We start from the raw sequence: 12,443 nt of genomic DNA on the forward strand, positions 1-12,443 counted from the left end.
GAGGTGGCAAAGACAGGCCGGTCGGTGAGGAGTAGTGTACACATACACCTTGGCGACAGAACTTCTTAGAAAATAACGAACCCGGGCGAGCCGAGCCGATGAGTCATTCTGGAAACGCGTATGCATTGACAGCACACTGCTGCCCAGCTGGACGACCACATTACATGTACTTCTGCCACACTGGCAAGGGCCATTCACAGACGACATGCATGCTGTTTGTAAACACTGTGGATGACCTGTTGCACATACGCACCTGTCGGTCATCAATGGGGCCTACATAATGCCATATCATCAAAGGCAGGTGGGAGCTGAGACGCTTTGCTGCGGCCATTCTGCAACTATGACATACCTCCCACCTTGGCCGTCTGATGTCTGCAAAAGGGCGTTCCCTCTGCATTTCTAACAGGCACGGCTGTCTTATTGTCCTACCAGAAGAACGATTGGTCTCCAGACGAGGACGTGACTGAGAGACATCGCGGAATTCGCCTGCTAGAGACAATGGTGCATGCAGCTGCTGCCTGGCGCCAATATAAAATCCCTCTTGGCTGATGCCAGCACGTCCTCTCCCCCTTCTTTCTTCTCTGTCCACCAAAGCTGTTTTTATTATTATTTCCACTTCCGAATATGATAGTGCATTCAAAGGATATATTGGTACCATTTATTGGAGATGTCGCAGCTATTGCCGGCGTTGTGTCTATATTGCTGCTGCACCAACGAAGCAAATGGCGCACCTACAGTCCCGTGCCACAGACCACAGCCATCCCCATGGCTCTCTTGATCTACTTCCGGCCGCAGCACGCTGGTCCGCTGTTCTCGACCGCAAACACTATTGCCCTGACTTCCATGACAATGCTCAGACCAGGCCACGTTATACGCATTGGTTTCCACATTACCCAGATGTACGGTGCAGTTGCGACCGCTATCAGCACGGCCTGGAATGTACATGCAGCACTCGCCATCGCGCTGCACATGACTCTGTTCATTGGTGAACTTACTGGCACTGAGCGCAAGCATATCAGGGAGCGAATAGCCGATCTGTTCCTTGTCTCAGCATCTAAGCTGATTGTGCTTGCCAATATGCGGCCGCTGCAGCGATCTGATCTTCGCCGATTCTACAATCAGCTCGCCAACTACATGCTTGGAGATGGTCTGGAGCTTGATCCAGCACAGCGGCTCTTTGTTGTACGTGCCATCATTCGTATGGCCATGCTCCCATACCTGCCGGTGTTCATTGCTGACTGCATAATCGGCCTTGTCGAGTTCATGGAAGGTGCAGTGCTAGGCAAGCTGATGCACTGCATTGACGAGCCTGCTCAAGCTTCGCCTGCAGACGCCTACGCGTATCTAGCCATACTAGCTTTAATGAGGCTTATTGCCAGTCAACGTATGCGTGTCGACTACATGCGTAGGGCGGAGATCAACCGGATATCATTGCAGATAGAGATGGCTATATTCCACATGCCACTTGCGCAGGCTGCGCTAAAGCACGAGCACATGTTCAGATACGGGAAATACCACGCATCAAAGGTCGTAGAAGGGGTCATCAACATTTACAGCCAGACATCATCGCTGGTAACTGCATCGATTGCCTTCTATATGACCAAGCAGACGATGGGCAGCAATGCCTTCTTGCCAGCATACATATATGTGGGGATTTCACTGGGCGCTCGTCTTACACGTGTACTTCTCGACTGGACATCGCGCTGGTATGTCTTGCAGCCATACGACCATGTCGAAGAAATATGTGCCAGCATTACATCAATCAAGCTCTACGCCTGGGAGAAAAAGTACCTGGACTGGGCGCAGACATACCGCGATGACGACGAATCCGAAATCTACAGTACATGGGTTTGGCTGGTGCGTGTAGTAGTCAAAGGTATCCTCATTATGATCCACACCACATCAAAGGAGATGGCTACCTTTGTTTCCATAGCAGCCTATATGCGTGCAACCAATGCCAATATCCCTGCTGCACAGCTGCTGCAACTGCGCTATCAGATCCGCCACATGGGTTTACAGTTCAGCCAAATTGCCGGTAGCCTGATAGAATTTCGCCATGTGCGTGCCTCGAACACCATTCTCGAGTGTTCTTTGCGCGCTGAACACGGCAACACGGTTGACAATGTCAGCATGGAGTCTACGGATACAGCTATGTCTGAGAGGCTGTCAGCTGTCAGTCTCAACATGTGCGATTTTACATGGGGCGGCGGTGTGTCTATACTGCAAGGCGTGTCGCTTGATATCCTTCCGCACCACCTAGCAATTGTTACGGGCCCTATCGGTGTAGGCAAATCCACATTGCTGCAGGCAATTGGTGGTGAGGTGCACATGTGCGCTGGCCATGGCCGGACTATTGGCAAGGTCGTCTATGTCTCCCAGCGGCCGTGGATGATGGGAGACACGATTCGGAACAATATTTTGTTTGGGCTAGACTACGATCAGGTGTGGTACCAGCGCGTTATTAAGGCATGCGCATTGGAGTGGGACTTCAGTACCATGTCTGACGGTGATATGACGATGGTTGGTAGCAGAGGAATGAACGTATCTGGGGGTCAGCGTGCACGAATTGGTCTAGCAAGGTAAGTTGAACCAAAAACAAGTGCAGGTGGATTCCAATTACAGGTATTATTTACGATTCCGCTATTGATCTGTAGAGCTATCTACGCGCGTGCTGATGTTTACTTGTTGGACGACCCACTTTCGGCTGTGGACTCGTGTGTTGCACAGTGGATTATCGACCATGTCCTGCTTGGTTCCAATGCCCTGCTGGGACAGAGCACCCGTGTCCTGGTAACGAATACTGACATTGTCACTCCATATGCCGATCAGATTCTGAGAGTGGATGGGGGCCGCATCTCAGTGACACAACAGACACCGATTATCCACATTCCTCAGCACCAGGAGGTCGAATTAGATACAGCTCGCAATGTACCCAAAGATAAGAGCAGGCCGGACAACACATCAGAGCAAGTATGCGATCACAGGGTCGACGACTGCCATGTCGATGTCTGGGAGTCAATGGCATACATGGGCAAGGTTTGTGGATACGGTGTGCTACTTGTATCGATTGTCTTCATATTCAGCAAAGCCATGGTATGGCACTATACCACTACTTTAACGCTCGCTGCGCTGCGTGCCTGCAAAGAGTCGCCTTCAGTTGAGGCAACCATGCACTACTTGAAGATCGACCTTGCTACAGGCCTTGTTCATACTACTGCCCTGCTGATTAACCAGGTGCATTTGCACTATATTACGAAAGTGCACTACACGCCGATCGTCAACACAAAGCTCATCGACGGCCTCATACATGCACCACTCGACACATTCAGCGAACTCAGACAGAGCGATATCGCCACCGCATTCTATCACTCGGCATGGGGCCTCCGGTGTTTTCTGCCCGTACTTCTCCTGATGGAGGCATCAAACATGACGTACATGTTCAACCACATTGTCAGCGCCTGGCGCATTTCGCCAGCCGCCTTCACCGTGCTTCCGCTCACTGCTTGTGCGCTTTACCTGACAGCCATTTACGTGTCGCCCATCTCCCACTCGCTCGAAAAAGAAGAGTTGAAGTCGAGTACCGAATACCACAATGCTCGCCATATGCTCACCGACGGCACATCGACAATCCGTGTTTTTGGCCAGCGAGACTCATTCATGCGCCGCCTCATGGCTACTGTCCGCTACAATACTATCGCCAGCAAGGCCGCCCTCGATGCTCGACAGCTGGAGGTTACACTGTGCATACTTGTCAAGCAACTTATGGCCTGCTCAGCAATGACCGTATTGCTATTGCAGCAGCGGTTCAATGTTGGCAAGGGGAGCACGATTACATCAGCTGAAGCCAACGAGATGATGACTGTATGCATTTCTCTGGTGGCATATTTTACTGAACTGGTCAAAATTCCGGAAATGCTGCGTGAACGAGCTCGCCTTGTCGCGGATTACCACCAGATTGCTGAGCTTCCATCAGAAGACCCCAGCCCGGCATCAAACCAGGTGCCACCAGAGAACTGGCCAGACAAGGGCAAGATCGAGTTTGTCGACTACGGCATGCGCTACAAGGGCGCTGCTAGCCGCGCACTTGATGGAATCTCACTCACCATAAACCCGGGTGAGAAGCTCGGCATCGTTGGCCGCACAGGTGCAGGCAAATCGTCGTTGGTCAAGGCGCTGTTCCGGCTGGTTGAGGCAGAGCAAGGCAAAATCGTCATTGACGGCGTGGACATTTCAACACTGAGCCTGCGCGAACTGCGCTCTCGTCTGGGAATCATTCCGCAGGATTCGGCGCTGTTCTTTGGATCGATTCGAGATAATCTGGATCCGCTGCGTGAACACACAATCGAGGAGATCTGGGCATCCATCATCAAGGCACAATTGGTCGACCTGGTTAACCGCAAAGAAGTAACTGAGCTAGGCCGCCAAAACCAGGAAGATGAGGAGTTGAATCTCAACGACGGATCGACCCAAGAGGAGACAGAAAGGCGGACTAGAAGTGCTCTAGGTGAACGGTACTGCTGGCGCAGAATCAGGATGGGCCCGGATTCTTCTGTACTGCGGGGTGGATTGGACAAATGGATCGAGTTTGAAGGCAGGAACTTTAGCATAGGGCAAAGGCAGCTAGTCAGCTTGTGTCGTGCACTGCTGAAGACGAAGCGGATCCTGGTCCTGGATGAGGCGACGGCAAACGTGGACGCAAAGACCAACCAGATCATGCACGATGTTATTCGTCGTGAGTTCAAACAGTGTACTGTCTTGACTATCGCACATCGCCTGAACACTGTCATGGACAGCGACCGGGTCCTTGTCATGGACAATGGCCGAGTGGCAGAGGCTAACCCGCCAAGTCAAAACATGAGGTTCCAACAGCTTGTCCAGATGCACGATGGATGTTAGACAAATCGATAGAACACCTGTACGTGATATGTAGGCGTATCATTCCAATAAAGTGTATTTTGGAATTGGAAAACTTGCTTCAGTAGTTGAAGCTATGGTCTATATAGCGATGCTGTCTAGCATCCGCTGGGAACAGTGAAGTCGTCGATGTGGCGACGGCTCTTAACAACAGCCTTGACTCCAAGACCGCGCTTGGCAAAGCCCTTCCAGATGGCGCACTTGTTCTTGCCACCAGTCAGGTTCTGGTCGGCCTGGATAATGGCATCGCGGGCGTTAAGGAACGTGGGCTTGCACGGCTGCAGCTTCATACCGTCAAGGATAATCTGGAGCGCGATGGAGTTACCCTTGGTCAGATCATGCGAGAACAGATCCGCGGCAATACCGTTGGCATCAATGAGGTTCCAGATAACCTCGTACAGAATCTCAGCCCAGACCTCACCGATAGCATGGACTCCATTGTAGCCCGACTTGTCAAGATACGAGTATGTCGAGGGGTTGGTGGTCAGGCTCGTCGAGTATGGGTAGTTACGGATACCGCTGCCGTTTGAATACTCGCCGAGGACAAGGTTGCGCGAGCGGGTGTCTCCAGACTTGATACGCAGAAGGTTGGCAACAGTGTCACTCCATCCCTCGCCCATACCTCCAGGCTCACCACTGCCCAGGCAGTTGGAGTTGGCTGGGCCACCAGTCAGACGGTTCGAGATACCGTGGGTGAACTCGTGGGCGACAATGTCCTGCTCAAAATCGCCATCGCGGTTCGGGTTGGTCTGAGTCCAGGTGTACATGCGCATGACACCGTGCTGGCCATCTGGAGGAGTGGCAAAGTTGGCGTTATCGGTACCGGATCCATCCTGAGCGTAGGCAATAACGTAGTCGCCACCAACTCCCTTGCCGCTGTAGTTCACATCCTGGAAGTTACCAGCAGCCTCATCGAATCCATAGAGGTACGACAGATCGTGCACGGTGTTGACAGTGTAGAACAACTGCGTAATAGCAGAGTCAATATAGGACGATGGCGCCTTGGTCAGGTCCAGAGGGAAGTCGAAGGCGCCGTTGGTGGAGTTCGGACGGTAGTTGGTCTGCCACGTGCTGCCACCGGTGGGGTTGTTCTGCGCCCAGACGTTGTTGCCAGTGGTGGTGGTACCAGTAACCCAGCCCTTAGGGCTAGCATTAGTGTTGGCTGGGCTCGACACGACCGAGCGGCTACCCTCCAGGGGGTCGTTTACATTGCGCGGGTAGACGTTGTACGACTCGGCATGCGATACCCAGTCATGGATAGCCTCGACGCTGCCAGTGTCCTGGTTGACGTGGGCGCTCCACCAGTGGCTATCCTGCTTCAGGGTGATCTCCCAGACATGCGCCAGGGATCCGTCAGCCTTCTGGATCAGCGCCTTCTTGGCAGTGGCCGAGCCGTCAACAGCCGAAGCTGAAGGCACGTTGGTAATGGTGAACTGAGGCTCGCCACTGACAAAGTTCGAGGTCGACGCGACAGTGATCTTGTTCAGATCGCTGTCGGACACAGCGGTCTTGACGTAGTCGTTCAGCGACTTGAATGCGGTCTTCAGCGAGGCATCGTCGCTGGCACGCGCAACAAGGGAGCCGTTGGAGCGCTTGACCTTGCCCAGGGCATCAGTCGAAGCGAATGAATGGCTGGACGAGATGATGCGGCCCTTGGAGTCAACGTTGACATTGGCAAGACCGTTGGCGACATCAACACCACCGTTGGTCTGGCGGGCATAGACGTGGGTAATGCCCGAGCGAGCGTCGGTGTAGGCATCGGTGATCTTGATGTTCTCGGCCGGGATCTTGTGGTTCTTGGCCAGATACGCGACAGCAATATCAGCCTTGGACTTGACAGCAGAGTCCTTCTTGCTGCCGCCAACAAAGGAGGCGGCCTGGGCAGACGAATCAGTGGAGACAGTGACCGGCTTGTCATAGACCTTGAACTGCCCCTTGCCGCTCAGCTCTGGAGTGAATGTGACGATATCCTGATGGTGGTCCGCAGCCGCGCTAACAGTAGCAAGAGTAGCCGCAAGGAGGCTGACGATAGAAGTGAGCTTGACCATTATTAGTAGTACACGACAGTGAATATTTAGAGGAAGAGTAGCGAGGTAGGGCTGTATAATACTAGATCTAGAGGGTGTGTTGTGGATGTGCTGAATGAAGAATACTCTGCGCCGTTGCCTTTATATACTCGATCCAACCCCTGTGCCTTGCCTGATCCCTTATCTATTGTTTGTCCGGCCGGCCTAACTTGCTTGAGATATTTCGCCTAGCATATACAGGTTTGAATCTCGTATGTGGGAATTTTGGCCTGTTACCCATTGCAAATTCCTCTGTGAAACAAAAGGGTGCGCCCGGGGATTCCTTCTAGGAGTGGACTCGGTCGATACGTACACTTGTGCTGTAGTAGTCGGCAGCTTCTAGAAGAAAATTGGCCGGATGGCGAAAACGAGTTCTGCGTATTTGGAAAGGGGGGCCACTCGATGGTATGCTTTGAGGACAGAATTCAGCATGTCTGCAAACCTCTCGTGATTTGCGCAGAGAAATCGCAATGAAGGTTGTCAAGGAATCTTAACGATAGCGCTCGCTGTAGCGCATGTCTGCAAAGAAGGCGTACAAAATTGCTGAAGCTTTTTTCCCAGTTAGTTTGGATCGGCATGAGCGTCTGCTTGCAAATGGTCCCTGTTTATGCATCCATGCAGCGGACCATGTCACATGTTGCGCGAACGCTCCCATCCGACCTAGCTGCTAGAACCAGTGGGAAAACCAGTGGGAAAACCAGTTCTCCACTAGCAGGTCTTCCCACGATTGAGACGAGCGGGGTTTTGTTTTATTTGGGCGGTCTCGATAGTTCTCAACAGGACAGCTAACACAGCTTTATGCTTCAGCACGAGTACACCATCTCCCCCAAAACTAGGTGTTTCTGAAGCCATTGCGCAATCGTGGTGCGCCATTGAGTCAGCGGCAAGGTGTTGCAGCCGCAGACTCCCTAGACTCCCTAGGCATCCCCATCTGCCCAAAAAAGGATGCGCCGATAAGCTTCTGCGCAGAACGTTCGACCATTTAGCAAACACATTCCCCGCTACTTCACACGACTATAACGTGGAGGCGAGTTGCTGTCCGCATGCTCGAAAAAATCGCACATGGCCATACTATCCCAGCAAGCTTGGGCGTGCGGACATGACTCTTTGTTTTGCCATAGGGATTGCCCGTTTATTTTTCCTGGGAAACAAGAGGGACAGCAGTCATGCAAGCATGGCCGCACAGTATGCAAGTGACATATGAAGGCAATTAATCGATGATGCGAAACGAATAACGTGATCGGTTCCATCCATTCTGTTAAACTAAGGACCGGCTTTTAGCCCGCTAAACCAATGAATGCAGGCGTGGATACTTACTGTAGGGATTCGAAGGCGAGTTGGTGCCTTTTGCAACCAAGTCTGGAGATGCCACCATTGAGCAGGCGAATCTCGAGTGAGTGGGCATGGTGCCATACATGCAGCGCCCTTTTCCTGTATTTATGCCCGTCTTCTGTACGATTATTGATTAATCTGAATATTGCATAGGTGTTGCAGTAATCTTTAGCTGGCGGTCTTTCGACTGGGGATAGTTTAGGAATATGTCAGCAGCACATGCTATGCCAACGAGGTATCACAATGCAACGCAGCAATAACAATGCATATATGAATCTAGCATTGACCAGGGCATAAAATAACTCCTTTCAGGATATATACATAGGCTATTCATCGTCGACAGGGTCTCCTTATGCAAAGCCTAAACAGGTTTAGAGAAGAACAAAGCATTAATACGATGGTTTACTAGCGCCCGTACGCATGTTTAGGTGGTGTAGGCATCACGGCGCCTCTGAGCTCCGACGCCACCACGAACAATACCCCATACCAAACATGGTCAAAGGACGAGAGTAGCCGCTCTTCTCTCCTCAGTACATCACTTCGTTTTGTTATTGCTTTCTTGCTACATACAACGCCCGTTAGCGATTTTTGTTGAAAGGAGGAATACACCAGCAGTAGCGCAGCCTTAGGATACCTTCGAACCCAGTCAGAGCATTTACATGACTTGCAGGCATAATATTTTGCTTTAATATCACCATCTTCAAAACTATCACCAGCAGCAGTACCTGTTTGTTGCCATCGGGACAATGAAGTCGCAACTCGTAATCGCCCTCCTTGCCGCTGCAGCCAACGCACGCTCATTGTCAACTCGTACCGCTGAGAGCAACCTCTTCTCGGGCGATGGGACATATTTCAGCCCTGGTACCAGCGCGTGCAGAGAACAAAACACATCAAGAGACCTTATCGCGGCTCTTAACGCACCGCAGTACGGGGACATCACCGCTGTGAGTCCTCACTGCGGAAGGTGTGCGTTGGTCAGAGGCCCTTTGGGCCAGGCCAAAGTGAAAATCGTGGATGCCTGTCCCGAATGCGTACTCGGATCACTGGATCTCAGTCTTGCAGCTTTTGAACAAATCGCACACAAGCTGGAGGGGCGGGTTAAAATAATTTGGGAATTTGTTGCCTGTTAGACGAATGCTTACGCCTATGCAGCTAGACCCCCAGAATAAATGCACACTGGCTGATGCGGCTGATGATTACTCAATGGATCCGGGATTATGCTAAAAATGAAATCACCGATAGAACGAATGTGAAAGTGATGTGCACATCCAACAATCGCACATCCAAGAGCTAGCGCATGCAGATCCTGGATCTTGGCACCAGCTTTTCAAAACCAGTGTTTTCTGTTATTGGGAAACCTGCAGAAAACCCGAATTATCAATTAGGAAACCTGCGTGACAGCACCACCCGCCTATTTATAAAAATGTTCTTGGCCTGATGGTCTACATAGAAGCAGCGGGTTGCCTCAAAGGATACCAAGAATCTTTCTAGAAGTGCTGGGCTGGATACCATCTACGATATTGTTTCCCCAGGATATCCTCAGTGGCACGTATATAAGGCTCGAATATGTGTAGTACTCCCTCAAGATATCACCATCATCCACCACACCAGCATTCCACGCAACAACCTCATCAAAAAGAAACAAAATGAAGCTCCTGTTTATCGTCGCTTTCATCGCTGCAACCATCACTGCAATTTCTGCACTTCCTTTCGAAGAGATTCCCCCTGCTGTCAACAACGTTGAAGCCTTTTACAGGCGCAAGGTGACTACCACCACCAAGCACAAGACTACCTCGACCATCAAGCACAAGACCACCTCAACTACAAAGCACAAGACCACCTCGACTAGCCAGCCCCAGCCTACCAGCTCCAAGCCCAGTGGCCAGACCTTTGCTGGTGAGGGAACCTACTACGACCCTGGACTCGGCGCCTGCGGAAAGACCAACAAGGGAACTGAGCTGATCGCTGCTATCAACGCTCCGCAGTACGGGAACACGCCTAATCCGAACAACGCACCGGTCTGTGGCAAGTGCGCTTTGGTGAAGGGTCCCCTAGGCCAAGTTAAGGTTAAGATTGTTGACCGCTGCCCGGTGTGCAAGACTGGGGATCTGGATCTTAGCCCCTCGGCCTTCAACAAGATCGGAAAGAAGGCCGATGGCCGTATCAAGATCACCTGGAGCTTTGTCGCCTGCTAGACACGCATATATCTTTATTCCATACAAAGCATCCTTAAAAATATATCCTTATCTACTTTCCATCTTTATAAACCAGCAACTCGCGAATATGCCAACTGTCATGCAGCATGTGGTAGTCGAGATGACTAATTGCTAGCCTGATGACCTTGTTTTAAGTCTTCTTTTTAGCCAGTCATCATTTTATCACAATCTGGCATCCACAAGTAGGTACCGCTGTTCACAAGGACTAGGACCACCCCGTTATTTTCTAGTAATAGGTTTTTCTGGCTGGTTCAGCCCATTTGTGCAATCGAATAGACCCGTCATAGCCTTCAAGTATTTCAATTTTTAATTCGTGTACGTAGATTACCGCGTAGGGTTTGGCTGGGCTTCGCATACTCAGTTTCCACGTGTATGCAAGATTGGGGGAAGGTGATTGCCGTTTCTCGATGGAAGCTGATTTTATTTTTAGAAGTAGCCGCTTGGAGCTTGGCAGCTTCTTGGAAATGAAAACTATCTTTGTGGCCATCATCAGAAGATGTTTTTGTTTGCTTGGCAAGGATAATCCTGGAGTAGATGGTACCGGTCAAAACGCAGCCAAGGCTCCTTTGGAGAAACCTGTATCTGCAAGATGCACTTTGGATGCTGTCACCTCATGATATCGATGATAGATCCTGTATAAAAAGGGTCTAGGATACCTGTGTGTTCCGAGGAATCCCCATCAACACCATCAACAACACCGTCCACACACCATCAAAACAACAACCACCACCAAGCCACTCCAGCCATGAAGCTCTTGTTTGTCGTTGCATTCGTCGCCGCCACCCTCTCCGCCGTCTCTGCCCTTCCTGTCGAGGAGCCTACGCCCATTGCTGCAAACGTCGTGGCATTCAATAAGCGCAAGGCAACAAGCACCAAGCTCAAGACCACTTCGACCACCAAGCACAAGACCACTTCGACATCCAAGCCGCAGCCAACTAGCCCAAGTGGTCAGATGTTCTCTGGCGACGCCACATACTTTACTCCAGACACTGGTGCATGTGGAAAGCCCAACAAGTCGAGCGACCTGATTGCGGCGCTAAACAAGCCGCAGTACGGAAATGTCGACAAGAAGAGCCCGGAATGCGGCAAGTGCGCTTTGGTCAAGGGCCCGCTGGGCCAGGTCAAGGTCCAGATCGTGGATGCCTGCCCCGAGTGCAAGCACGGGTCGCTGGATCTCAGCCCGACGGCTTTTGAGAAGATCGCAAAGAAGAAGGATGGCCGGGTCAAGATCACTTGGTCGTGGGTTGCCTGCTGATTTTGCACGTACTAGCTTTCAAATGACAATAGCTCATCATTAAATGCTCGAAAAATACTCTATATCTGCGAAATTACCTGTGATATCAGCAGTTTTCTTGATTATGTCTGTCCCGATTGCCAAAGCCCAAGTGTTAGCGTATTGAAGTATTCTGCCGTGTCTAGTCACCTTGGTCGGGTATTAGATAGCAAAAATATAGTGTGAAGTAGCCTTCTAGAACATATGGAGCCTAAATTTTGGCATGAATGTTAGAGTATGTGTCGCTGTCAGTTGAATGGCTGGCTGGAAAATGCATTTGGCGTAAGCGAAAAATCACGTCCAGAAATATAGAGCCATGCATTCCATCCGTACCGCAGCATCTCCAACATTATCTTATTTACTACAGCTACCCAACGAACGTCCGAATAACCATTGGCCTCATAACTGCCACAGCATCAGGGTACCAGCTTAAAGACATACTACCTACCATCCGCTACTCGGGGGTAGTTTACAAGTGCAAACTAACAATGAATGCAAACACAGACAGCACAAGAGCAGTAAATAGCCAACTCCATCAGCCAGTTTTCAGGTTTAATTCTTTTATGTTCACTGGCGAAGGAATCTTCTATGACTCTTGGGTGGGAATCGGGTCGTGCGGATGGACCAGCGACACATCACAGC

The 12,443-nt window shown here is 51.0% G+C and overlaps 5 protein-coding genes across 5 annotated transcripts; 4 read left to right on the forward strand and 1 right to left on the reverse strand.

The window, feature by feature from the left end:
- Window positions 1-589: 589 nt before the first annotated feature.
- On the forward strand, window positions 590-4,495 carry DL89DRAFT_246637 (uncharacterized protein; the record flags this gene model as incomplete). The annotated part of the gene is made up of 2 exons (XM_040885107.1): window positions 590-2,579; window positions 2,655-4,495. Coding segments are annotated over exons 1-2 (3,795 nt in total), but the record flags the coding sequence as incomplete, so codon positions are not given.
- A 438-nt stretch (window positions 4,496-4,933) lies between these two features.
- On the reverse strand, window positions 4,934-7,035 carry DL89DRAFT_267692 (uncharacterized protein). Its single transcript, XM_040887615.1, has one exon. It carries the CDS (start codon window positions 6,960-6,962, stop codon window positions 5,013-5,015), a length of 1,950 nt encoding a protein of 649 aa, XP_040743175.1. The 5' UTR covers window positions 6,963-7,035; the 3' UTR covers window positions 4,934-5,012.
- Window positions 7,036-8,850: 1,815 nt separating this feature from the next.
- On the forward strand, window positions 8,851-9,502 carry DL89DRAFT_267693 (uncharacterized protein). The gene has a single exon (XM_040887616.1). The coding sequence runs from the start codon at window positions 9,059-9,061 to the stop codon at window positions 9,440-9,442; it is 384 nt and encodes a 127-aa protein (XP_040743176.1). The 5' UTR covers window positions 8,851-9,058; the 3' UTR covers window positions 9,443-9,502.
- Window positions 9,503-10,198: 696 nt separating this feature from the next.
- DL89DRAFT_206952 (barwin-like endoglucanase) lies at window positions 10,199-10,495 on the forward strand (the record flags this gene model as incomplete). Its single annotated transcript, XM_040884104.1, has 1 exon — window positions 10,199-10,495. A coding segment is annotated over one exon (297 nt), but the record flags the coding sequence as incomplete, so codon positions are not given.
- Window positions 10,496-11,233: 738 nt separating this feature from the next.
- On the forward strand, window positions 11,234-11,787 carry DL89DRAFT_267694 (uncharacterized protein). The gene has a single exon (XM_040887617.1). The coding sequence runs from the start codon at window positions 11,274-11,276 to the stop codon at window positions 11,781-11,783; it is 510 nt and encodes a 169-aa protein (XP_040743178.1). The 5' UTR covers window positions 11,234-11,273; the 3' UTR covers window positions 11,784-11,787.
- Window positions 11,788-12,443: the final 656 nt, after the last annotated feature.

This window comes from Linderina pennispora, assembly GCF_002104995.1.
Source record: "Linderina pennispora strain ATCC 12442 chromosome Unknown DL89scaffold_7, whole genome shotgun sequence".
Lineage (NCBI taxonomy): Eukaryota > Fungi > Kickxellomycota > Kickxellomycetes > Kickxellales > Kickxellaceae > Linderina > Linderina pennispora.